Consider the following 27,709-nt stretch of genomic DNA (forward strand, 5'->3'; position numbering starts at 1 on the left):
TTTGGGAAACACTGCTGTATGATACAACTTTATATCAGTAAACAATTCATTATTAATTTTATTAATACATTTAACAATGGGATCTAGATTATGCCAATCAATTGCCTGTGCATATTCGGCTATCAAACCCCGAGCAACACTCTTTAAAACTTCATTGACCTGCAAGGGGTCAATACCAACCTCATTGGGAGCCCATGATCTCAAACTGCGGTACATGTACCACAGGTGGTACAACTTTTACAGAAAAAAATTAAATGAATGTTCAAAATGAATGTAAAATTCACCTCCTTTTAACATTTTGTTTTAATCTTTATTATTCAGAAACAAATATTTTTCAAGTTTTTGACTTTTAATACTCTAGCTTTAAAGTTGAAATGACGACTTTTCCAAGAGCTTCGAATAATATCCTGACGTTACAATTTCCAAGAATCGTAGTGGCAGTCCAGTATACTCATAGTATACTTATTTATATTTTATTATAAAGTAAAAGTTTCATTTACAAATATAATTAAATAATATAAAGGGTTTTATTCTTTGATTGCATACACTCCATTTAGGATGTATTGATTTTTAATGGCGAAACACTTTTATGGCGGTACATATATTTTTGTTTCATATTTATGTTGCATTAAATTTGAAAAGTTAAGAACCCCTGTTCTAGATTAATATCATTATTATGTTCTCCCATCCAATCTTCTGAATGAAGAAGGTTCTTTGTAATTTTTATGTATATATAATAATAATAAAAAGATGTTAAAAAAATTTACACAAAACGCTTTCGCACATCTATAATTTTCCTAACACTTATTTTCCTTTAAATCCCCTTTAATCCCTTTAAATAAATTTAAAAAATATGCACACATCCTCACAGTTATAAAAAATTAATAACTAAAATTTTTTAATAATTGTTGGTAAATACAAGAAATTATTTAACAAAAATATGATTTATCAAAAATTGTCTGCAAACCCAATGCCTACCTGCACTATGGCAACACATGGTCTAACATGATTTACATATTGTAAAGGTTAAGCTTTCTTTCTTACCCTTATTCTACAATCTCCTTCAGGTCACTACATCCAGACTATCTTGGTTTGATAAAATCTTATAGGCATCATCATACTTAACTTTCTACAGCTAAATATGCATGCTTTTTTCTTTACCTCATTTTGAAATACTGAAAACACCAGAAATGATTTCTGTTAAGAAGCAATGCTATTATTTCTTCTTCAGTCAAATTTTTCATTCATCATAGTACAGACTCATTTTTTCAAACAAGAATATACAGTGTCCTGACTACACATTCTTGTTCGAAAAATAAATAAATAAAAATTCTTGCTTGAAAATGTTAATTCACTCAAAGTCCCTTAAGCCATATTAAATTGCCAGGCAAATTTTCGCTTCATCTAAAAATAAATAAATAAAAATTCTTGCTTGAAAATGTTAATTCACTCAAAGTCCCTTAAGCCACATTAAATTGCCAGGCAAATTTTCGCTTCATCTAAAAATGTATCATAAAGTCCTATGAAGATTTTAAACAAACCTTTTTATTTAAGCTTGCATTAAAAAAAAAAAAAAAAAAAAAAAAAAAAAAAAAAAAAAAAATACAGCTTGCATACAATCAAATTCTTGAAGGCATTAAAATAACATAAAACTGAATTTTCGAATAAGTTGGTTCAAACTTTGATGATACTTTTTAACTCTCGCTAGCAAAGAGCTGATACTGGAGTATTAATTAGCACAGCTGAGTGATAGAAAATAAAGTAAATAATGCTGCCCAAAGCACTTTATCTAAAACATTCAAAGCCCTCGCTTTAGATACTCTTAACTCATTTGCATCCTAGTGAGGGCTAACAAAATAGAGAAAGAAGTAATAGTACAGATACAAATCATAAAAATTGATGAATTAACATAACCATCTTATAAATCATTATAAATTACTCTTATGCTTTACTTCAAACATTCAAAATGAAATTCATTAAAAATCTCCAAAATAAATAAAATCAATCCTAAGTTCTTTCTTTCTTTTTCTTTTTTCTTTCTTTTTTTTTTTTTTTAAATTTACAATTTGTTCCCCATCTTTTTCAAGAGCATTCTCAGAAAACTAGATAACCAGACACATAAATATGCATAAGTCCACATTTAAGGAAAAATGTTCAAAAGAAGACAATCAAACCTGCTTCGTAAGAGTGCTTGAGATGTGGTTAACCTCTGTATATAATCTTCTCTAAATCTTTGAGTCACACTGCACAATAAATCCAACCACTGCTGAGGTGATGTCTCAATTTGATTCATTGAAGAAAAGGATTTTAGAAATGGACTACATAAGGAACGTTGTAATGTTTTTTCCAGATGTTGCTCAAAACTGGAAGTGATAGACAGCTCCTCATCTTTGGGAGATGCACGGTTTTCGGAAAGCAGTTGAGGAGTGGATGAAAAATAAGAAGATCTAAAATTAAACAAAACGAAATTATTTTCAAATACTAAAAGTATCACTTAAATCATACAACTCCCATTACACTACAGAATTTAAATACAAATTAAGAATAGAGCAAAAATTTATCTGGAAAGCTTCAAGGAATTTTGCATGCATGAAATCAAAATTTTTTATAATTTTGATAAATTTTAGAAAGGCAACTAATTTTAAAGGCGATCTGTGCATATTTTATGTAAATTATTTGCTATAAAAGTAATAATTTAACCTTACATTTTATATTCGTAGCAAATGTATTTATTTACAGTCACCTGCCATCTTGAAAAATGACATTTTCAACAAAAAATTAATACACTGTTTTCAATGACACCACATATTTTTAAAGTTAAGAATATTTTGCTATGCTTTTCAAGATGGTAGGCGATTGTAAAATTCGTGCCAACAATTGTGGCAAAAAATCACTCAAAACCTGTGCCTACCAAAGTGAGTAGTGGGCTATTGGCTACAGCCTATTGACAGTTTCACACCCAGATCCCACACAATTAAAATATATTTACAAAGAAATGAAAAACGTGACAAGAAATATTTTGATATTTAGTATAGTAATTTTTTGTAAATGAATGAAAAAGATACCAATAATTGGTCACATTTACTATCATATGAACCTTCTGTTAAGAGTAAATTATTATTCATTAAATAGTCATGCTCATGAATGCTTTATGTTTTTAACAAACAAAAGCCACAAAATCCATCAGACCCTATAAAACTGCCAAGCAAATTATTGCTCCACAAAAAAATGTAAAGTTCTATGGAGGCTTTAAACAACCATTTTTATTTAAGGTTGAATTAAACAGAAAACACAACTTGCATACAATCCAAATTCTGCAACTTGTGTGTTATAAAAATAAAATGAAATTAACATAAAATTGAATTCACAATTTAAAAAGGGATCTTAACCTGAGACTATACAATTTAGCCTAACTAAGCTGGTTCAAACTTTAACCCGGGAGAAGTCGCGCGGGTCAGAGTCACCTCATGCGCCAAAAATGAACAATTCTAACCGGAAATATTTCATTTTAATGAATCATCCTTCTAATATCCTCCTGTTTGACACTCCCCTTGGAATGTGCATTGTTATTTTTGCTCGTTTTTCTTTTTGGCGAGAGAAGCAATTGTTTCTTCATGAGAGAATGGGGTGACCGTTACTGCTTCGAAATTTTTCATTAGTAGCAGTTTACCTTTGTGCTCTCGAGTGTTGCCATTGTTGGTCTGTTTGATTATTTGATAGATAACGGCTTACAAAGATAAATTTGCCTAATATGAAAAAGAGATGGAGCATTTGAGAACTCTGATGAAGTTGAGTTTTCTGAAGGTGAAATTGGCCAAGATAGTGAAAATGAATCTGATGAAGAAATATACAGTTCTCACGACAGCGAAAGTGAATTTGAGCAGAATGGTGAAGACGACAGAAATCCTGATTTACTAAAAAGTCTTTTTATTAGCAAAAATAAGAGTTTGGCACGAAGGAAAACCAAATCAAAAAGTGAAAACGTCTTCTCAAATTACAATAACTCATTTACCAGGATTAAAAGGAACTGCACGCAATATAACGGAGCCTCTAGAAAGTTGGGAATTGTTTTTCAATGCTAAAATGATACAATCCATTGTAGAGTGTACAAATATTTATATTGAAAAAATATCGGTAAATTACACCAGAGATCGGAATGCCAAAACGACAAACGATGTGGAAATTACAGCACTGCACTTTTTGGGCTTTCACATCTGTACGGCTTGCATAAATCGTCACATAAAAATCCGCAAGATTTGTGGGCTACTGATGGATCAGGCATTGAAATTTTATGGAACACAATGTCATATAAAAGATTTAATTTTCTTCTCAGGTGTCTACGGTTAGACAATGTGACCAATCGTGAAGCTCGGGAAAAATTGGACAAACTGGCAGCTGCGAGAGAATTTTTGACCGATTTCAATGAAAATTGCCAAAAGATATACCTTATTGGTAAATATGTTACTATCAAAAAAAAATTAGAGAAATTTCAAGGGCGGTGTTCCTTTCATCCATCTATACCCAGCAATCCATCGAAGTATGGAATCAAAATATTTGCCTTAGTAGATTCAAGAACTTTTTGCAGCTATAACATGGAGATATATGCAGGACAACAGTCGGAAGGTCCCTTTAGATTTGAAAATTCACCATTTGAAATTACAAAACACCTGTGCACCCCTTTGTTTGGGCAGAAATGTAACAATGGATAATTGGTATCTGAATTATCCTCTAGCAAAAGAACTTTTATCAAAGAAGTTAACTGTTGCAGGAACCTTGAACAGAAACAAGGATGAAATTCCCACCAAGTTCATCCAGACAAAAACTAGGAATGGTTATTCTTCTACATTTGGATTCTAAAAGAACGCGACACTAATATCGTATGTGCCTAAAAAATTAAAATGTGTAGTTTTGTTATCTGCAATGCCTTGCGATGATGGCATTGATGGAAGTGATGATACAAAGAAACCAGAAATAATTTACTTTCATAATGCAACAAAAGGTGGTGTAGATAAAGTTGCTGAAATGTTATCATTATATTCGACAGTTCGAAAAACCTCCAGATGGCCGATGTTCATCTTTTACTGTGTTTAACGACACTGCAATAAATAACAGAGTTGCCTTATTCTCAACAAAGACACCTCCTTTACAATATCGAAATAATAGAAAATTCCTAAAAAATTTGGCTATATCTCTTATACAGCGCCTCCCATAGAGATAACAAAAAATATGTCAATGCTTCCTAAAGTGGTTCGAGAAAGCATCGATAATGCAACTTCTAGTGTATCAGAAGAACGCCCATCAAAGAAACCAAAATTCGATAAAAGTTGACGTGCTATGTGTCCAAGATCCAAAGACAATAAAACTACAACTTCTTGCAAAATATGTGATCATTTTTCATGTAAAATTCATTCTTCCTATGTTTGCCAGAAGTGTACATTAGCTTCTGACCCCTGATTAGGAATATACTTATTTTGAATGAAATTTTTTCTTAAATATTGAAATAAGTTTTTTTAAGTAAAGAAGTATAGTTTCTAAATGAAATATTGCAATTATTGTTTATAATTAAATGGTTTCTATAAAATATATAACATATTTTTCTAATGAAACTGATTAGGGTGATGCAGTCACCCCGCGGGATCTCCAATGTCAGTGTTGAGCTGCCGGGTTAATAACTTCTGCTAGAAAATTGCTAATCTCAGAATATTAAGTGGCAGAGCTGGTGACAGAAAAAACTCTAATAGCTATAACACCCAAAGCCCTTGTTTTAAATACTCTTAATTAATTTAAATTCTAGTAAGGGCTAATGAAAAGGTAAAAGGAGTAATAGTACTGATACAAATCATAAAAATTGGGTAATTAATATAAAATACCTCATAAATTATTATAAATTAGTATTTGTACCAGAGATCATATTCAAATAGCAAGAATAATTTTTAATGAACTGTGCATATAAAATCTTTGCTATAGAAAAACCTGAAAAATAAAATAAATATCCTTCAGGATATAAAAACTTATCTTTAAGGATATAAAAAATTATCTTTAAGGATATAAAAACTTATATAAAAACTTACCACTTAAAACTTATCTTTACTAAACTAGACAAGTTTCCTTTTAACTTTTTAAAACATGAACTAAGTAAAGTGACAGTAAATATCCAAAATATAAAATGACTGGTTTATGAAAAGCAATAATAACCTTACAAAATATAGGAGAGAGATGAAAAATACATGATAAAATTCAGTACATTTGATGTAACAACACATGAATATATGTAAGGACAATCGTGGAAAATCAGAATTAAACAATATTTTCTAGTTAGTGATGCTGAAGAGTTCACACATATGAATCTTAGCAATAAATGTACCAATGGATATTACAAAGTTACCTGGAAAGGGTTTCAAAATTAAAGATAACTCTTATAAAATTAACATACATCTTACATACATACAAATATATAAATAAACATATACAGTCCGGACTATTATATTATATATTAATCCGGACTCGTCGGGACTTCGGCGATTCCGGTTATCGATTTTTCCGGATTATAGATCATCAGTTTAAATCTGGTAAGATGGCATGCAGAAATTACAAAATTACAAATATGAAACCATAATTTATGAAATAAAGAACAAATATGATCTAAAGGGTATCAAAATTTACAAAAAGAAAAAGCTTAATATTTATTTGTTTACTTTATTAAACATTTCTTTCAATGTAAGTTGCTTCGTTTCAAGTGATAATACTTTCTCTTTAATTCTATTAAACAGACATAATTTCTTGTTTAGTTACAAAGTTCCGCTGTTCAAGTCCTATAATTGCTGTGTTGAGAATACCGACTAATTTGTCAATCGAAATGTTTTCAATAACCTCTGGGTCACTTTCTTCAACTATCGGAAGCGAATTATAATGACGAGGAACTTGATTTAAATCATATCAAAGATGGAGTACATCGAGATGAAATACTACACTTAGTAAGGAATTATAAGCCAAATAAAATAAAAACATCTGCCCTGAAGATAAGGATAGTGCTGACAGATCAACTTCCAATCTGCGGCGTGAAATTGATAAACAGATTTCGGATTTCAAAACATACTTTCGCTTTGTAGATACAAATTACATATTAGTTAATATATATCGGAAATTCTATTTGACATTATCGAAAGTTCAAGCTTACTTTTATGAAATTGCTCTAACAGTCTGCAAAAAAATAATAAGCCGGATCCAATTCGAAGATTAAGTAACAACGCAATCTGCAACATTAACTGAATTAGATAATTTTAGCTTAGCTTATACCGATCGTTACACATTAAACGCGCATGCACACAAACATATTTGCAGCCGTAAAGGTATTACGCGCATGCGTGAACGTGACGTATGCGCAGAAAGTTTGTAGCTTTGAGGTCCGGATTATAGATCATTCCAGATTATGGGTGTCCGAATTAACGACTTTTGACTGTATAAAGATTATCAAAGCACTGTTGCTACACTGAATACAGTAGAAGTTGTGAAGTTTCACTGAGAAGTTGGATTGCTTGGTCGAAAGAAATCTGATGCACCCAGAACAGATTTTCCCATGCTGCCAATGAGAACACAGTGGAAGCTGTGTCATTAATGAGATTGTTATGCAAGAAAATTTCAGAAGCCTCGAAGAATAACAAACTGAGGAGCAAATTAGTGAACGCAGTAATTTTGACTTCTGGAAATTGAAAACTATGTTTTAATTCCAAGAATGGGGTCTTACTGAAGACCTTCTCTTTAACATACTATATATCCTCTCTTATCTTGAATTTTAAAAACCATCTGGTATAAATATGCAAAATTATAATCAAAATATATAAAGGTAAATAAATCCTCCATGAATGAAATTCTAGCATTTCAACTTTTACAAGGGAGATTTTGATTTATAGACAATTTATCCAAAAACCACATTGTTTGAAATAATTAGTTAGGAGGTTCATGAATTAATGGCAGACAAACGGAAGTAAATGGAATTTAATTTGAGGACAAAGTTTAATTAAGTCTGAAAAGTTTCTCATGTGAAGTCAAGGATGGAAGAAGATTAAACACGAGAAAACAGCTTTAAAAGTATTAACCTTTTGCACTCAGAGCCTTCTTACAGCTTAAGGCATTTGTTTGTGAAAAAGTAGATTAAGAATTATAAAATTATAGAATAAAATTCATTCAAAAATTTACAACTTAGTGCAAGTCTTGATCTAAACCAGGATGGATTTGTTCAACTGTGGATCGCAACCCCAATTCAGGACACTGGACCTGTAGTAGGGAGTCGCCAAAAGTTTTAGCAATTTTAATATTTCTTTAACTTATTATAATAATTTTACATAATGTATCTGAAAATAGATAAAGCTAAGACAATACAGACAAAACATACACATTTCAATGCATTTCTTTATAAAAGAAACAATCACTTTACTTAAAAAATTAAAGTTAATGACCTAAATCGTTAATTTGGACACCCATAATCCGGAATGATCTATAATCCGGACCTCAAAGCTACAAATTTTCTGCGCATGCGTCACGTTCACGCATGCGCACAGGCGTTTAAGAGTGCACATAAGACCTTTATGGCTGCAAATATGTTTGTGCGCATGCACGTTTAGTGTGTAACGAAGGTATAAGCTAAGCTAAAATTATCTAATTCAGTTAATGTTGCAGATTGCGTTGTTCCTTAATCTTCGAATTGGATCCGGCTTATTATTTTTTGCAGACTGTTAGAGCAATTTCATAAAAGTAAGCTTGAACTTTCTATTATGTCAAATAGAATTTCCGATATATATTTACTAATATGTAATTTGTATCTACAAAGCGAAAGTATGTTTTGAAATCCGAAATCTGTTTATCAATTTCACGCCTCGGATTGGAAGTTGATCTGTCAGCACTATCCTTATCTTCAGAGCAGATGTTTTTATTTTATTTGGCTTATAATTTTTATTTTATTTGGCTGCAAATATGTTTGTGCACATGCACGTTTAATGTGTAACGAAGGTATAAGCTAAGCTAAAATTATCTAATTCAGTTAATGTTGCAGATTGCGTTGTTCCTTAATCTTCGAATTGGATCCGGCTTATTATTTTTTGCAGACTGTTAGAGCAATTTCATAAAAGTAAGCTTGAACTTTCGATTATGTCAAATAGAATTTCCGATATATATTTACTAATATGTAATTTGTATCTACAAAGTGAAAGTATGTTTTGAAATCCGAAATCTGTTTATCAATTTCACGCCACGGATTGGAAGTTGATCTGTCAGCGCTATCCTTATCTTCAGAGCAGATGTTTTTATTTTATTTGGCTTATAATTCCTTACTAAGTGTAGTATTTCATCTCGATGTACTCCGTCTTTGATATGATTTAAATCAAGTTCCTCGTCATTATAATTCGCTTCCGATAGTTGAAGAAAGTGACCCAGAGGTTATTGAAAACATTTCAATTGACAAATTAGTTGGTATTCTCAACACAGCAATTATAGGACTTGAACAGAGGAACTTTGTAACTAAACAAGAAATTATGTCTGTTTAACAGAATTAAAGAGAAAGTATTATCACATGAAACGAAGACACTTACATTGAAAGAAATGTTTAATAAAGTAAACAAATAAATATTAAGCTTTTTCTTTTTGTAAATTTTGATACACTTTAGATCATAATTGTTCTTTATTTCATAAATTACGGTTTCATATTTTTAATTTTGTAATTTCTGCATGCCATTTTAACAGATTTAAACTGATGATCTATAATCCGGAAAAATCGATAATCTGGAATCGCCGAAGTCCCGACGAGTCTGGATTAACGACTTTTGACTGTAGTATATTACAGTACAAGTGAAGAAATTTATAGTTTCACTCACACATGCGTCAGATTTGCACAACATTTTTGGGGTCCCACAAAATTTTCGTAAATATTATGGGGTCCCCACACGAAAAAGTTTCAGAAACCCTGACCTAAACCATTGATTCTCAGCATGTGAGGTACCGACCCACAGGGACAGTAAGAGGATGCTGAGGGGCAGTAGGAAGCAATGAGCATGTTTTGGCTTGGCATTCCAACTTCATTTTGAAACTTAAAAAAAAAAAAAAAAATTAACCTATTATCCAATTTACACCACTTGTACAGCAATAAAAAACTCTTACACGACTGCTCCTAAGAATAGTGAGGTGAATTTATATTTTAAGTAGGATGGCCTTGAAGAACTTGACACTACACGATCCCAACCAGCACAGCATATGAGTCAGCCATTTCCGTTCACCATTCATAGCACATGCGTTGAGCATCCTTTCAATATAAATGTTGGGTTTGACCCATGTTTCTTGTGCTGCTTTTCGTTTGCTTCATTTTTGTTTTTCTCTTCAGTTTCGATTTACTTTTGTTGTTTATTTGGCCAGTTGCCTAGACAATTGCACTTGTTAGTTCTTTATCATGATTGTGAGATATTAATTTTGAGAAATATTTATCCCTCATCATAATTTGCTGCCACCAACGATGTTATTTAATAGAAAGGAATGTCGTTAATACAGTTCCACGTACTTGAAGTTTGGATTCATTCCTTTGCCATCGACTTGCAACTGCCCATGTGTTTACTTTGTAACAATTTTATCTAATGAGACAATGAAACCATCTCATTTGCAGGAGCATCTGCAAAAAAATTCCTCCTGACAAACAAAATAAAGATTCATTGTTTTTCACGAAAATCAGGGACAAGTTTCTAAAAGCACCATCTGCCTCAGGCTTATTGGTAGCATCATGAAAGCAATGCAACAATGGTTCAATAGCCTCTTATAATATATCAAAATTAATTGCTAAATCGGGGAAAGCTCATACCATTGGCAAAGAGCTGATACTGCTGGCTGTCACGGAAGTTTTAGAAATGGTTTTACACCATCCAGCAGCAACCAATATTATAAAAAAATGTCCCATTAAGCAATAATACAGTGTGATGACGAATTGATGAGATGGCTGAAGATGTTGAAGCTTCCTTATGCAAACTTTTGAAATGCGCTGAATTTTCTTTTCAGGTTGATGAAGCAACATTGCCAAGTAATAATGGGAAGAGGTACCAAGTATTTTAGCTGTTCACTGCATGATTCATAGGCAGCATTTAGTTGCAGAAAAACTCAGCCATTGTTTGCATCAGTCGTTACAATATGTCATCTCTACTGTGAACAAAATTCGCAGTAATGCTCTCAACAATTGATTATTCGGGCAGGTATGTAAGGAGTAAGGACAATGATGAAGAATTCACTCACTTGCTTTTACACACCGAGGTTCGCTGGCTCTCCTAAAGTGCCTGTCTCAGTAGGTTCTGGAATCTTTTCGATTCCGTGCTTGATTTCCTCAAAGAGAAAGCAGTTGCTCTGAAAGACAGATTGCTACAATTTAAGATTGATGTTGCTTACATGACCGATTTATTCACAAAATTCAAAGGAATTAATTTGCAGCTTCAAAGCGAAGAGCTCAATTTGATCACAACAAAACCTGTTAGTTCTGCCTTCCTAAAAAAACTCACTTTGTGGAAGCAGAATTTTGGTCGCAATGAATTTTGTCAGTTTTGGATCTTGTCGGATCTACATAAGAGCAGAGAAATCCCATTTGATGAAACACAAGTTTACTGCCAAGACCTTAAATCCTTGCACAGACTTTTCTGAACGTTTTGAAGATATTTTGTCCCTGAAAGTCCCTCAATGGATCACAAAACGTTTTATGAATACTGAGAAAGCAGAGGTTCAGATTCAGGAGGAACTAGTCGTACTTTCCACTAATGAAACTTTGAAAGTCAGCTTCCAGAATGGCGATCGTCTCGCAGAATTTTGGCTTCAAAGTAGCATCAGTCGCCTCTACCAGGATTGTGGACTACCATAAAAAAATGTTTTGCCTTCCCTTCCTCATATTTTGTCGAGCAAGGATTCAGTGCTATGACTGATATAACTGCAAAAAAGAGAAGTCAACTCAAAATCATGGAAAGAGTAGACTTGTGCCTTCATCTCTCTAAAAATATTGAATTGAATGTTCTGAAACTGGCTCTGAAACATCAAGCATAAGCATCCCACTGATCACACTTGATTTTTTCATAGATATTACTTGCTTAGTGTATTTTTTGCTGTTCTTTTTTTTAATTATTTAATTAAGAATAAAGATTTTTTTAGAGCATTTAAGAATTTTATTTATTTATTACATTAGTCATTTTCGTTTACCTTCCGGGACAAAACTATCGAGTTAAACAAATTAGGTGTGTAAGCCTACTGAAAAAATTACTTAAAATATTTCCCTTTTATAACTCAGGATATCTTCTTCCCCATACCCTAAACTACAGGATTTTTACATAGGGGGTTTTGAAAATTTTTTTGCTCCTAAGATTAGCGGCAGCTTCAAAAAGGTTGCAAATCACTGATCTAAACCTTTCTACACTTCAATATGAACTACCTTCAGCATTGAAGACCTATTCTTTTAGGCTACAATCTTAGACTTGCTTATCTATCTTTTCAAACTATAAGTACCTTAGTAAGAGAGAAAATAAATAAATAAATAAATAAATAATATATATATAAATGCTTCTTATTCCCCATTTTTTAGAACGGACTTTAAAATACACCATGAATGAACTTCATACAGTATCTTCCGATGCAATAGTGACTGATATATATGTTATATATCTTGATATAAATTTATCCTGTGCAATCACTTAATTTTTTGTGTCTCAGTGTTTCAAAAATTACAATGATATAAGTTCATCTTATGTAATTATTAACAAATTTTTTGGCAATGAAAATAAATAAGTAAAGGCTAAAAATTTCTATTTATATGAATGAGCAAAGTGAGCGAAAACAGCAAGCAGATATTAAATGTTTATGAAAAACACTCACATGCTTCTTTTTTATTTATTATTATTGGATTTCATAATCAAGGAAACAAAGTTATCTCATTGTCAAAGATAACAAGAGAATGGCTCAGTTCAGCCATGGCTTTCCGACAAATTCACAGGTCTTTAAAATTCAGGATAAGAGATCATATCTGATAGAAGAAGGAAGTAAAAGGGGTTTTTTAATAGTATTCCACTGTTGGAATCAAATCAAAACTTCAGCAATCAAAACTGCTGCTGATATGAATTCACCATTCCAAAATTTTGGGCATGAGAAATTTCCAAAATTATCCTCCACAGCAATTTCGTTAATGACATAAAACTTCTATTTATTACTTTCAAAGTCAGTAAAAACCTGTTCTGAGCTTTACCTCTCTTGTTTTAACCAACTGCTCCAATTTCTGCATGAAACACAAGAACTTACTGCATTCACTGTAATAGCAACACTTTTGGACTCAGCTCCAATGAAACTGCAGGCACTAATAATTTCTTGCTTATTTGTACTAGTATTAAGATTGAATTTTGACATTTGTTACTAAATTACATAAAGTTATTTTCTTCAAACCATCATATCTAATTCCTCATAATTTAATCCTGTACCTGAAACTGAAGATGATAAGCTGATAATGTAAATGAGGTTTGGTTATTTGAATATGGCAAAGAACACAAAAGTCATCTGCCAAAGGGAAGGGATGCTCTTGTGGAAGACTTTCAATGGGAAACTGGCTTGTATTCAAGTTACACACAGGGAAAACCATGAAAATCAACCATGCAGCCAGCCCATTCACTTAGGTTTGAATTACCAGTATTCAGCAATCTTAACCACTCAGCCATTGGTAGAGCTTAATGTAAATGAGATACTGGAAGAATTGCAGATGCTGCATAAAGGTCCAAAAGATTACATCAACAAAGCATTCAAATTGATGAAGGACACAGTGTTAAATGCTGATATTACATTGTAAAGTATTTTGACTAGGAGGAGTAGGCTATGCATAAAGTTTGTACATTTATTATATTTATTTGGTTATTTTTGTTTCATAAATTAATTCTACAAGCTTTATAGTTACATTCTGTACTTAAAATCATAACTGAAAACCAGTCAATGATAACATTATTGCTCAATAAACATTACACAATGCATAAAAATACAAATAAACAGATTTATATACTATATTATGAGTTCAGTAAAATTGTAGCTATTGAAGACTATCTGCCTGCTGTATATATGAAAACTTTAAATTTATTGAAAGCTTATTTCAGCTACAGTATATCAGTTTATTTTGAATATTTACACCCCAATTACACCTTTAAGTGACCAACCTGAGCTCAACTTGTTATGACTTTCATTAATCATAGTCTCTTTATGTCACAAACAAATCAGGCTCAAAACACAATTTTGTGCTTCACTGGCACCAGCTTGCATTCATTGAATTCCCTTCTATGGGATGTGACAAACTAAATGAGCTTTCTTAAATATTCCAAGCTTTTATAGTGGATAATTGAACTGACTTTACATATTTAAATCCTTAAGTATTTTTTCTGAGTTTGACAGAGGCAGTATTTTACAGATTCCTGGAATAAACACTTTAGCATGAATTGTACTTATATTTTAGAAATTTGGCTTGGTTTTAATGGTGGCCAAGAATGTTTTTTATTTATTTATTTTTATTGTTTTACTGATTTCAATGACGACACAATTATTTAGTCTGACTCGATAGTCAGTATCTAACTACTTATTTGAAGATGTATTTTCCAGTTGATTTTTCATATAAAGATAGTAGATCTTCTACCTAAGCTGGACATTAGTATCAACAATCATCCCAAAAATTTTTACTAGTTTCAATATCATGGCAACACAGAAATAACAATTTCAGTTTTGAAAAGTGTATTGCAAAGTAGAATTTATTCCCTTGACAGTACACTGCCCAGAAATGCAATGCTACATTATGTGCCATTCCTTGCTTTCAAATTTTTCATATGCAAAACAAATGTTAAATTGTTATTATAATAATTAAAAAGGCTAATATGTATTTTGTGTAAACATATAATATTTTAATTTCGTCTAAAATATTTTTGAGGCTTAAATTATTTAAGCAGTATTACTTAAAAAAGAATGCATATGTAATTGAAAAATGTATAATTTTCCAATATTTATATAGAATTAATTACAATTTTGTAAATATAATATTAATCAAATATGGCATAAAATAATATGAAACAATATGATTATAACTCCTTATTATCATATTGCTTCATATATAATGTTGTGATTAAAGAAAAGAGAAATCCGCCAATTTAAAATTCTCAAATAACAGTAAAAATTTGTCCTAGATGGTGAAGGATCAGATAACTTTCCCCTTGACAGTCTGGTATGTGCATTTATGCGTCCTTGAACAAGTGGTGAAGTGCATTATCAGCAATCACTTAAAGGTTTATTTACATGATCCAAAAGGAATGTACTTACACTAATGGAAGGCAAACAAACTCCCATGATGCTAAGAGACAAATCATAGTAACCGCAGCATCACTAACAGTTACATCAAGACCTAGAACAGGAACTGGATCTAATTGAGAAAATGGTTTTGTGCAAAGAATATGTTCCACAATAGATGCTTGTTTCTGTTGTTCAGTGAGAAATTTTTCTAGTTCTCCTAAGAGAAAATAACAGCATTAGATCTCAAGATTTAATTAATAAGCAAATAACATTAAATGATGAGAAAAAATATCCTTCAAAATAGCAATGAAATTTAACTGATTTAATATAAATAGAACTAGATGTATATCAACAGTTACTTTTACAACATTTCAATTAGGAAAATGCAAATTTTGTTTATGAACAGTTCATAAAGTTTCTAGAAGTACTTTGACCAATGCTATACCCTGAATCTTAATATTCAGAAGTTATCCTGTATTTCAACATTTGTAGGGAGTAGCACTAATTTCATAGTCATTGTTCATTTTCAGAAAAATTATCATATCATGTACTTGGATTCATTTCACAAAGTATACATATCACACATATCTTCTTTTGTCTTCAATGTTACAACTGAAATTTTTTATCAATATCCACTCACAGTGTTGAATGTCTTGCAATTTGTATTAGTTGGGGATGTTGATTTTATTCTTCTAATTCCATTCCTTCATCATTTGTTAAATGGTTGGCATATTTAAAACAATTCTTTATTGTCTTTTCTGAAATGCAGTTCTATGTTATGCAAAGTAAACACTACACACCAACAAAGACTAGTTTTCCTCACCGATTCATATACACTTATATTCATGTTATACATGTTATATAGAACTCTGATACTTATCTTACAGCAACAATATTATTTCATTGTTTTCAGAATCCACAGAATGAATTAGGATTATCGTAATTTGCTGATAAATACATACTTTCAATATACCTATGAGAGATATTTATTTATGCTATGTGATGGCCCACCAGCGGCTACGTGGTAAAGTCGCTGAACACTGGTAGTTCAGTCCGAGGTTCGAATCCCACGAACGGGCTGGGTGCATGGGCGTTTTCGTGGTTTTCCCCATGTGTAACGTGTATATGAGCCAGTTACCCTTAGAAAATCCTTCACGAATGCGTCTCTCCCCTTAGGCAGATAGCCCTCGAGGCTTTGCCATAATCACACACACACATATGCTATGTGATGTGCAAGGATTGATAAGAAAAAGATACAGTTCTTCAGTTTGTTGTCTCATTTCAAAAGACATCCATAAAAATTATCAACATTATCCATACATTGAATCATATATATGTAGTATCCGTAAGTGCGACACAACCACCAGAGGGCCTCACCGATGCGCCAGCAGCGAGGTGAAAGAGGAGTCTGACAGAGACTCTTCTGCTATCCCACGCGAAGGTGGTGAGATGTCTGTCTGCACGTGAAGGTGTAGAATAAGAAACTGTAGTTTTCCATGCGAAGGTGGTAAATTGAACTGTTTAATACATCAGCAAGTGTGAGTAGGCACTAATCCGTTATGTGATAAGACTGATAAAACTATACAGAATCCTGTTTGTATCAAACGGCACTTGTATTTAATCTAATTTGTACCTTTTCTGATTATCTTTATTAAACGTTCTGTGGTGTGGAAAACAACGTTGGAATTGTTATTTAGCATCTTCAACTCCCCCACTACAGAAAATCTGGGGGCTCGGCCGGGATATTTGGATACCTCATACTTGGATACTTCAGAGAAGGTACTGTGAAAACTTTGCTTTATTTCTTTCTTGAGGATAGTGATACTTTTGTTTCGTTTTTAAAATGAGTTTCCTAAATAATTTAAAGAAAAGTGATTTAATAGTAATTGCGGAACAAATTGGACAGACTGTTCCAGAAAATGCTAAAAAAGCTGACATTAGAAAAATTATCGAAAATTCTGATGTTTTCAAAACGAACGTTTAATTTGTTCGTGGCGTCGTCAAGTCGATCGCAGACGATCGGTCGCCTAAAACAAGTAATGAACACTATCTGTTAGAGATCGAACGTCTTAAATTAGCTCAAATTGAGAAGCAGATTGAGTTAGAAAGTTTAAAATCACAATCATTATCGAGTGATAGAAGAAACGCGCAGACTAGTGTTGAAGATATTATTAAAAGCGTCAAAACACTAACTATAGCTGTACCTCAGAAACTGGAAGCTATGCATTTGTTTTTTCAGTCACTTGAGAAAGCTTTTATTACTAAAAGTGTACCAGTGGAGTTAAAATCAGAAGTGTTGATTAATATATTAGGTGATAAATGTAATAATGTTCTAACATATGTTTCTGAACAAGAAATCGCGGATTATGATAAATTAAAAACTCTAATCTTGAAAGAATTTCAGCCAACACTGTGTGAATGTTTGAACAATTTTAAAAATGCACAGAGACATTCATCTGAATCACATGTTCAGTTTGCGTCTCGACTTAGTGCAACTTTCAATTATTATTGTAAGTTAAGAGAGGTAGATGACTTTAAGAAATTGTGTGATCTCATTGTATCTGATAAGTTGTATGAAACTCTGGATTCTAAAACAAAGGAACATATTAGTGTTCGGGAGGGTCAAAATTGGTTCCCACCTAATCAATTGGGAAGAGAATGTGATTTATTTTATTCATCCAGGGGTAAATCTTTAGTTGATACCAGTAACACACGAATCGAAACTCCAGAAAATAAAAAGCTTAATTTTTCCAAAAACAATCTTAGAAAAGCTCAGAGCAATTTCAAGGATTCAGGGAAGTTTGTAAATCAGGGTACTAGTAAACCAGAACGTATTTGTTATGTATGTGGGAGTAAAGGGGAATTATTTTATTTTGCGAGAAATTGTCCCAAACAGTTAGAAAAGGAGGAGAATTTGTCTCCAAAAAAGGTATCTGGGTTAGAGATTGAATCGAATAATGCAGCTAGAAATAAGTTAGAATTTATTGAACTGTTGATTGATGGTAAGAAAGTAAAATGTTTAATAGATTCTGGAAGTGAATTGATAGTTGTAAAGAAATCCCTTTTTCCGAATAAATTATCAACTGGATGTATAGAACTCAAAAGTTTGTTTGGTCACATGGTTAAAGCGGAAACGGCTAAGTTAATTTTTTCTTTATGTGAAAGCAAAAAACAAAATGAGATAGAAGCAGCGATGGTTGATGAATTGATAACAGACTGTATTTTCCCCCCTTCCTGTTTAAAAATGATCTGTTGTGACCAGGTGATGATTACGCAATATGAAAATGATTCCGTCTCTTCGGAAAGGAATTTTTTGTCTTTTATTTCTGCAGCCATTGAGGCAGGCAGCGAAACAGATTTATGGCATATTAAAGATGAAGGATTACGCAATACTGTTTCCACTCTTATTAATGAGTATAAACTGTTAGAAAAGCCGCGCAGTACAGACTTAAAAATGAAAGTAATATTAAAAGATGATATTCCAGTTTCTCAGCGTTCGAGGAGAATTCCTTTTGCTGATCAAAAAATTGTTGATAATCAAATAGATGAATGGTTAAAGAATGGGATTATAAAGCCATCGTGTTCAGAATATGCTTCGCCAATTGTTTTGTGTAGAAAAAAATCGGGGAAGACACGGATTTGTGTTGACTTCAGGCAGTTAAATAAAAAAAAAGTTAAGGATTCTTTTCCTATGGCACAAGTAGAAGAAGTTTTAGATTGTTTGAGTGAAGCAAAGGTTTTTTTCGACATTAGACTTAAAAAATGGTTTTTTTTCATGTTCCAGTTGAGGAAAACTGCACTAAATATTTGGCATTTATTACTCATGCAGGCTTGTACGAATTTCTAAAAGCACCTTTTGGTTTGTGCACGTCCCCTAGTGTATTCCAAAGATTTATTTATAATGAATGTGTTTAGGGATTTAATTCGAGATGACACTGTTGTTACCTACATGGACGATTTTATTATTCCAGCACAAAATGAGAAAGAAGGCTTAGAAAAGTTGAAATGCGTTTTAGAAGTAGCCAAAGAATATGGTTTGGAGATTAATTTTAAGAAATGACAATTTTTGAAAAGAAAAATAGAATTTCTTGGGTATGTTATTGAGGATGGTACAATTCGCCCCTCTACTGAAAAAACTAGGGCTGTTCAAAATTTCTCGGAACCCAAAAATCTTAAGCAGATTCAAATTTTCTTGGGTCTTACTGGGTATTTTAGGAAATTTATTGCCAATTTTTCAAAAATAGCGAAACCATTAAGTGATCTTCTTCGTAACGGAGCAGAATTCAATTTTGGGCCTGAGCAAAAAGATGCATTTAATAAATTGAAAGAACTTTTATCCACAAGTCCGGTTCTTCATATTTTTAAACAAGGAGCACCATTAGAATTGCATACAGATGCAAGCAGTCATGGTTTCGGCGCTGTATTGCTACAAAAGTCAGATGATGGACAGTTACACCCCATTTACTTCACGAGTAAAAAAACTAGTCTCCAACAAGAGAAGCTATCTAGTTATGTGCTTGAAGTTTTAGCTATAGTAGAAGCTCTAAAGAAAGTCAGGAATTACCTTTTAGGATCTAAGGTCAGGATAGTTACGGATTGCGATGCTTTCCAGAAGACCATGTTTAAGAAAGATCTAAGCCCTAAAGTGGCGAGATGGGCGTTACTTCTAGAAGAATTTGACTATGAAATTGTTCACAGATCTGGGCAACAAATGAAGCATGTGGATTCATTAAGTAGAAACGCGGTCATGATGATTACTTGTTCTCAGGGAGAAGTTACAGCCAAAATTGCAGCTGCGCAAAAAAGTGATGAGCGTCTCCAGTTGCTAAAATCCTTAGTCGATCAAGGACTAAAGAAAGATTTTCTAGTGAAAAATGGAGTATTATACAAGTTCGACAGTGGTCGTGAGTTACTTGTGGTACCCGAAGCATTAGAGCTAGAAATCATACGTAGTATCCACTACAAGGGACATTTCGCAGTGTCTAAAACAGAAGATCTGCTAAAAAACGACTTTTATATTCCTAACCTTAGAAAACGAATTGAGCAAGTTATTTCAAATTGTGTAGAATGTATTTTGTGCGACAGAAAACGAGGTAAGAGCGAAGGATTGCTGAATCCCATACCAAAAGATAGTATTCCTTTGAGCACTTTTCATATTGATTTTATAGGACCATTACCTTCGACAAATAAGAACTACAATCCTATCTTAACCGTGGTTGATGCATTCACAAAGTTCGTGTGGCTCTATCCAGTAAAGTCTATATCAGCTCAAGAGGCATTGCAGAAGCTGAAACTGCAACAATCAATTTTCGGTAATCCTTTGAGAATTATAAGTGACAAAGGTACGGCGTTTACCTCTAAAGACTTTGAAGATTACTGTAGTCAGGAGAAGATCCAGCACATACTCACAACTACCGGCGTTCCTAGTGGAAATGGACAAGTGGAAAGGATTCATCTCACTTTAATTCCAGTCCTATCCAAATTATCCATAGATGATCCAACCAAGTGGTACAAGTATTGTTGGAGATGTACAAAGGATCTTAAACAGTACTAAGAGCAGAAGCACAAAGAGTTCTCCATTTGAGCTTCTCACTGGTGTTAAAATGAGAAATCGAGAGGACTTAAAGATTATGGAAATTCTTGAAGAAGAAGAAAGAAATACTATGATGAAAGATCGAGAAGATATGAGAGAGGAAGCAAGGAAAAACATTCTAAAAATTCAGGAAGAGAATAGAAAAACATACAACAAGAAGAGAAAAGAGGCACGAGTACACAATGTGAACGACCTAGTTGCCATACAAAGAACGCAGTATGGAGGTGGACTAAAGTTAAGGCCAAAGTTCTTCGGTCCATATCGTGTGACAGCGAGGAAAGGCAAAGATCACATAGACTCCAACCTTCAGCAAACCTTGTCAGTAGTCAACGCGCGAACGACATTTTTACAACTTTGAAAATGTGCGCGTAGCGTATGTTGTAATTAACCATTCATTAATTTTAAATTAATAATTAATTGTAATCAATTTTATTACATTTAAAATCCATATACATATAAAACTGAATAATTAAAAATATACCTTGTAGATTATATGCACATTTAATTAGAAATTTTCTTTTAACTCCTCAAGCATTCACTAATAAAAAGTACTTCAAATCACTACTAATCATAGAAAAAATCAGAAGCTATAAATCATATCTTTATTCTGGATATGATTTCTACAGGGAAATAAAATTTAAATAACCAAGAATGATACATATAAGTAAGTATTAAACAAAATACGCATAATTTATGAATGCAAAGATTTATATGTAGCATGCTTAGCAAGCTTAAGTTCTGATTTTGAGAATGTTTTTTTATAACACAGTTCTTCATTTGCCTGCATATTTATTTTTTCAATCAAAACTGCTTCAAGAGTTTTAAGACCTAAATTTGGTCGAAATTCCGTCTGATTTTTTTTAACAATAGAAAAAATTCTTTCGCAAGCTGCATTTGAATGAGGTATTATTAAGACAGCAAGCATTACAGAAGGCAATACTTTGTATTTAATACACCCATTCATATTTTTTAATTTGGCAATTTCTCCCCATGCTATATCAATACGCAAATCTACAATTTCTTTCAAATCATCTACTTGATACATGGAAAATTCAATTTCTACTTGATTAAGACATTTTTCATCAATAATGGATGGAAAAGTATTCATCAAGTAAAGAACAGATGAAAATGAGACTTCAGTTCTCAAGTTGATGTCAGCAACTTCAGCATGTTTTAGAAATGGATCACTCAGTGGAAATTTATCAATTATATATGAACATGCAGTTACAAAAAAAGCTCGCACAGAATTGAAAAATGATTTCACTTCACTTTCATTCAACTTGGCATTTTTTAAATATAGTCTTGTTTCCGCACCAATCACTAAATTTTCATTTTCTTTTTGTTTACTATACTTCTGAAATGAAATAGACGTTAGAGTAACATCTTCATTTTCTTTAGAAATTACTGATGGTTTTAAGAATCTAACAAATAAATTCATTAAAAGTTCAAAAAGTTCTCTTCTCAATTTATGTATATAAGGAGCTTGTTGTTGCAAATTAATATTTACTGTTATAAACAAAGGCAAAGTATTTTTCAAAAATAACAAGTACAATTTGGTTGTCAGTGACTGTAAAATTTTTTTAATGTTTTGCAATCTCTTTCCTTCATTCTCACTGTTATCTGGTTTATCTCCAAAAAAATTTATCACAGCATCCCACTGTTCCAAAATCCTTGTTATAGATTCTAAAAGAGACAACCATCTTGTACTGCAATATTTCAAAATTTTATGAGATTTTGCATTCTGTCCCAAAATTTGTTGAGCAACTTTGAAGCTATGCTTCCGTTTCGAACTTTTCTCCAAGTAAAAATATATATCTATTATCAACATTTCAATTTCTGAGCCAATTAATTTTCCAGTAGCTTCTTTTCGCAGCTATATGCAAGAGGTGGCACGGACAACCTCGGGTGATTATACTTGGTTGATGCATTTTGATAAATGATGCTACACCTTTAAACTTTCCAATCATATTACTAGCATTATCTGAAGAAAATGATAAGCAATTTTTCCATTCTAAACCTTTGTTTTTAAAGTTTTCATTTATACAATTAAAAATACCTTCTCCTGTATTATTCGTGCATTCTAAAATAGAAATCAATGAAGTAATTATCACTCCCTTTTCTTTACTGTAGTATGTTATAACCAATGGGTACAGTTTGTTATCATTGTTATCATTACTTCCATCAGTACTTAGAGAAAATGATGTACTGCACACTGATTTTATAATATCAGCAACAGTATTTTCTGCAAGCGTTTTCACAATAGCAGCAGTTTTGGTATGACCGCAGCTAAATTTTTTTGCTATGGCAGAATCCGGAAACATTGCTTTGAAAAGCTCTTTGGAATGATCCGAAACAGAAAGCGGTAGATTATGTTCAATTAAAAAACGAACAAAACAGCATTCGGCTTTTATAGGATCTGTTTCATCATCTTTTATTAAGAAATTTGTTATTTCTTTAGATTTTACGGTGCCAAGTTCTATATGCTTTTGAGAAAACACATGCCGTTTACAGTCATCTTTTCCGCCATGAGCAACTGAGAAGTCTTTGTTGCATACACTGCAGTGTGCGTGATTCACAGAAATTTCGGACGCTTTAATGCATGGAAATTCTGAAGAATATGAATCTTTAAACTTCTGCTTTGATAATTTTGGCTTCTTCGTTCGAGGCAGCATTATGATTAAAAATCTTTCACCTGATTCACAGTTCACAAGACACACACTAAGTCTCGCTGTAAACTACACAATGCAGCCGAATGCAGCCTAAACACACATCAGCGAGGAACCTGGGAGACAGACAATTGGGTGGAACTATTGATAAGTCGTTAACGGTTGGAGTTACTGATCTATGATTGGCTAATTCTTCAAAACTAGGAACGCACTCAACACGTGATATATGATAACATGAGTATTCAGCCAATCATCGGATGAATTAGTTGGTTCCGTTTTGCGTACTGGTTCTCCTGCTCTTGTTTCTGTAAAATCCGTAGTTTTTTCCATACTTTTCGTAGCTCGTAGTTTTTCATGAATTTCCGTAGAAACTACGGAGAATCCGTAGTAGCTGGAGTCTATGAGATCATTACCAGGTGGAAAATGTGGGACACCATGAAGGTCCTGGATGTACCACTACTGCAGCTGATCTCATGAAGCCGTGGACTTCTACTATATAGGACTATGTGTGGTTCTTCCATACTTCTTTCTTTCTTTTTTTTAAAATTTATTTTCAGGTGCTGTCTTGATGTTCCAGTGTTGCTGATCCGTGTTTTCGTGGACGAAAAAATGTCAGGATGGACGAGTTGTAGTATCCGTAAGTGCAGAATAAGGAACTGTAGTTTTCCACACGAAAAAATGTCAGGATGGACGAGTTGTAGTATCCGTAAGTGCAGAATAAGGAACTGTAGTTTTCCACGCGAAGGTGGTAAATTGAACTGTTTAATACATCAGCAAGTGTGAGTAGGCACTAATCTGTTATGTGATAAGACTGGTAAAACTATACAGAATCCTGTTTGTATCAAACGGCACTTGTGTTTAATCTAATTTGTACCTTTTCTGATTATCTTTATTAAATGTTCTGTGGTGTGGAAAATAATGTTGGAATTGTTATTTAGCATCTTCAACTCCCCCCACTACATATATATTCTACTAGGGAAACTCTTAATGCCTGTAGAGCATCAAGATTACAAAGGACTTCTTTTTAAAACAACACATATTGACAGAGCGTGAAATATGAACAAGCTTTCAATATTTTATAATCTTTTGAACTTAGTATTAAATAAATATGCATTTTGGCGTAATGTACTGGAAACCGATGTCATCACAACATATACAAAATTGTGTTAGCAGAGCCTGCAGAACATAAAGATGCTAATATCTTGATCAATTAGAGGCTGACAACAATACCACTTTACATGACAAAAGGAATATTCTACAAAACATGTTGTAAACCTTGGTGTTAGTTTTGACAAGTTTGTTAGTGCATGCTAACGAGGTCTCAGTAGAATGTGATACACATCTAATTGTGTCTGAGGTGCAAGGAATGTCATCAGGAGAAAGTGAGGAGGACAATATTATTCCACCCGCCTGCCAGTAAGTGTTAGACGTCTTGAGCACTATGAAAATTTTGCTACAACATCCAAACTGATCACTACTTTTATGGAAGCCATGAGTACAGTCGGCCATGAAGTTTCCAAACACTTTTGGTTCTCATCGGCGACAGCACAACATACAGAAATGTTTCACCAGAAAAAGATCTGTGAGTACATTTTTTTAGGTTACAGTACAGTAATTCCTTACAGTATTGCAGTGATTTCTATGACAACAGACATAATATACTGCAGCACAAATGTGCTTATATACTATAAATAGTTAACGTGTAGAAAAAAATATTCAAAAATAAAAATTTTAGTCTGGAGTTAGCACAAACTGTTGATTTTTTGGTCCCTAGAGATTCATGTTAACAATGCTTTACTGCATTTATATGTGAAATTGTTTCAATATAATTAAAAATATTACTGAAACTATAGAAGATATTTTACTCAGGTTTAATCTAAAATTATAAAATTTTTGCAATCAGAAGATAGCACTTACTTTATTTTATACGATCAAGATGATTACAAATATATTTTTAAGATACCAAATTAATCTACAGACTTATAAAGAACTAGCAGCTAAAAGAAAATGTTTGGCAAACATTTTGTAAGCATGATGTTAATTCTTGGAAAAACAAAAGAAACTTACATAAGAAGCTGAAAGAACTGAGGAAATAATACCATAACCATTAAGCATTTTTAACTATTCTCGAAACCTCTCTCAAAAGCCTTTAATTACAAATGTTCAGGACAAAAATAAAAGAGAGTGATATCATGTGGAATAATAAACACATCCTTCATATGCATATTTGTCTAATAGTATGATCGGCATGTGCTTTAGTGTTTGGTAAACAAATATTGTCTGTGTCATATAGTTCCTCTTTATTATGGTTCTACTAGAAGCTCTCTATTCTTAGAGCATAACTCCCCATAACATCTAGCTTTTCTCCAAAATAAAAAAGCAGCTCAAAGTCACACTTGCTGACTTGGCGTGTGGATTTTGAAGGTAATTAGAAATTGATTGAAACAAATTAGGTGTGTAACAGTTTTTTTTTTTTTTTTTTTTCTAATGCACTTTAGACTGGATACTTTTTTAAAATGGCCTTTCGAACCTTTTTAATAGTCTACATTTGTAGCTTTATGAAATTAATGATAATTACTGACAGCATTTTAACAATATGTTAGAATATTTAGAAAATATATGCAGTCAGCTTGATTCACATTTATTTAATATTTCATGTATCAGTAATCATAGCTTTCTATCGTATGTAATGAAATACCACTCTCATTTATATTTTTCAGTAACAATACTATTGGGGAGGGGGAAATGTGATAAATTCAGTACAATACATTTCAAGAAGGGATTATTTAGCTTGAAAATTATACCGACATAAAAGAGTTTCAATGAAAAGTGAATTTGTGTTCATGTTACATGCAGCAAATTCATGAATCCACATATACTGGCTAATCTGCTTTAACTACCAAATTGAATATATCACCATTCAAAACTTCTGTTTATTTAAAATAGTTTAATTAATATAATAAAAGTATTATAAAATGGTTAAATGAATTATTTTAAAGTATTAACCTAGAGAACAAATACATGGCTGCTAATGAAGTTATAAATTCAGCACTTCTGTTTATGTTTTCTTTTTTTTTAATATATTTAAAAGCAATTACAATTTAATAATTTTAATGAAAGTCCATGTTCATATGTACTATACAGAATAAATAAAAGAACCATCAATAACTGCATTTTAGAAGTATTGCAATGTTAATAAATATCCATGTATGAATGAATGATATATCATGAAGTAAGACCTGCAACAAACAAGTAAATTTAAACTAAGTTTAATAAATTATTTAAATTCATTTTTTGGGCATTACAGTGTTATTCCAAATGCCTTTGGTTGAAAGTGATTTAATAAGGAAAGTTATATACATGTATCTTTTTTTAAAAGTGAATATAATAAATAGAACTAAAAATAAATAAATAAATAAACCTGAATCAAGGCTCTCTTGCACAGTCTGAAGGAATGGCATAGCAACTGAATGTAAACCAGACACATGTGAGCAGTGGTATTTAGTATGTGATGTAACATCTGGAAAAATAATTAACTATGATCATTAAGAAGCAATATACTATAAGAACTTCATAAACTTTTTTCAGCACATGCTAAAATTTTAATTATAAATATAAAATTTACTTTGGAATAGATAAAAAAATAGGACTTTTTCTGCACCAAATGAAGCAGGTTAAAAAAAAAAATAAATAACTTTCACACAGTAAAATCAAAAACACCATACAGGACAATTTTAATGAAGAAAATTAGTATAATGTTTATTTAAGAACATACTTTGTAAGAAGCCTACTCTTTTTTCTAATAAAGGAATTAAAAAGTTACACAAAATGTAAAATTTCAGTTATGCTTTTGCCATGGCCAACTTCAGTAAACATAAACAAACAATGGTGTGATTTCCTAACCAGCAAGTGTTTGAAAGTGACATCTAGTAATCTCATGCGAGAAAAATTGCTTTATGATACATCTTACTTTTTTTTAGTATTACATTCCCCATTCTTAGAGTTTGGATGAAAAAAAAAAAATATTTTTGCTGGCAAAATGGAGATTAGATTATTCTGAATATTGAATAATATGCAAATCAAAATTTTAATTTGCAATAACAATAATCTCTTAACTATTTTTAATTTGGTGATTTCTCATTTT

The 27,709-nt window shown here is 32.2% G+C and overlaps 1 protein-coding gene across 2 annotated transcripts in view; it reads right to left on the minus strand.

The window, feature by feature from the left end:
* Nucleotides 1–27,709, minus strand: part of mbo (Nuclear pore complex protein Nup88) — an 83,144-nt gene that overhangs the window by 21,159 nt on the left and 34,276 nt on the right. For both annotated transcript variants that reach the window (XM_085827041.1, XM_035376869.2), the window contains 3 exons: nucleotides 26,987–27,085; nucleotides 15,337–15,523; nucleotides 2,175–2,447 (listed from right to left, as the gene is read on the minus strand). In XM_085827041.1, coding sequence (XP_085683167.1) covers nucleotides 2,175–2,447; nucleotides 15,337–15,523; nucleotides 26,987–27,085 — 559 coding nt within the window. The remainder of the gene's footprint in view (nucleotides 1–2,174; nucleotides 2,448–15,336; nucleotides 15,524–26,986; nucleotides 27,086–27,709) is intronic.

The sequence above is a fragment of the Stegodyphus dumicola genome, chromosome 11, assembly GCF_044657685.1.
Source record: "Stegodyphus dumicola isolate Sdum_Otavi_A_Nest chromosome 11, ASM4465768v1".
NCBI classification, from domain to species: domain Eukaryota; kingdom Metazoa; phylum Arthropoda; class Arachnida; order Araneae; family Eresidae; genus Stegodyphus; species Stegodyphus dumicola.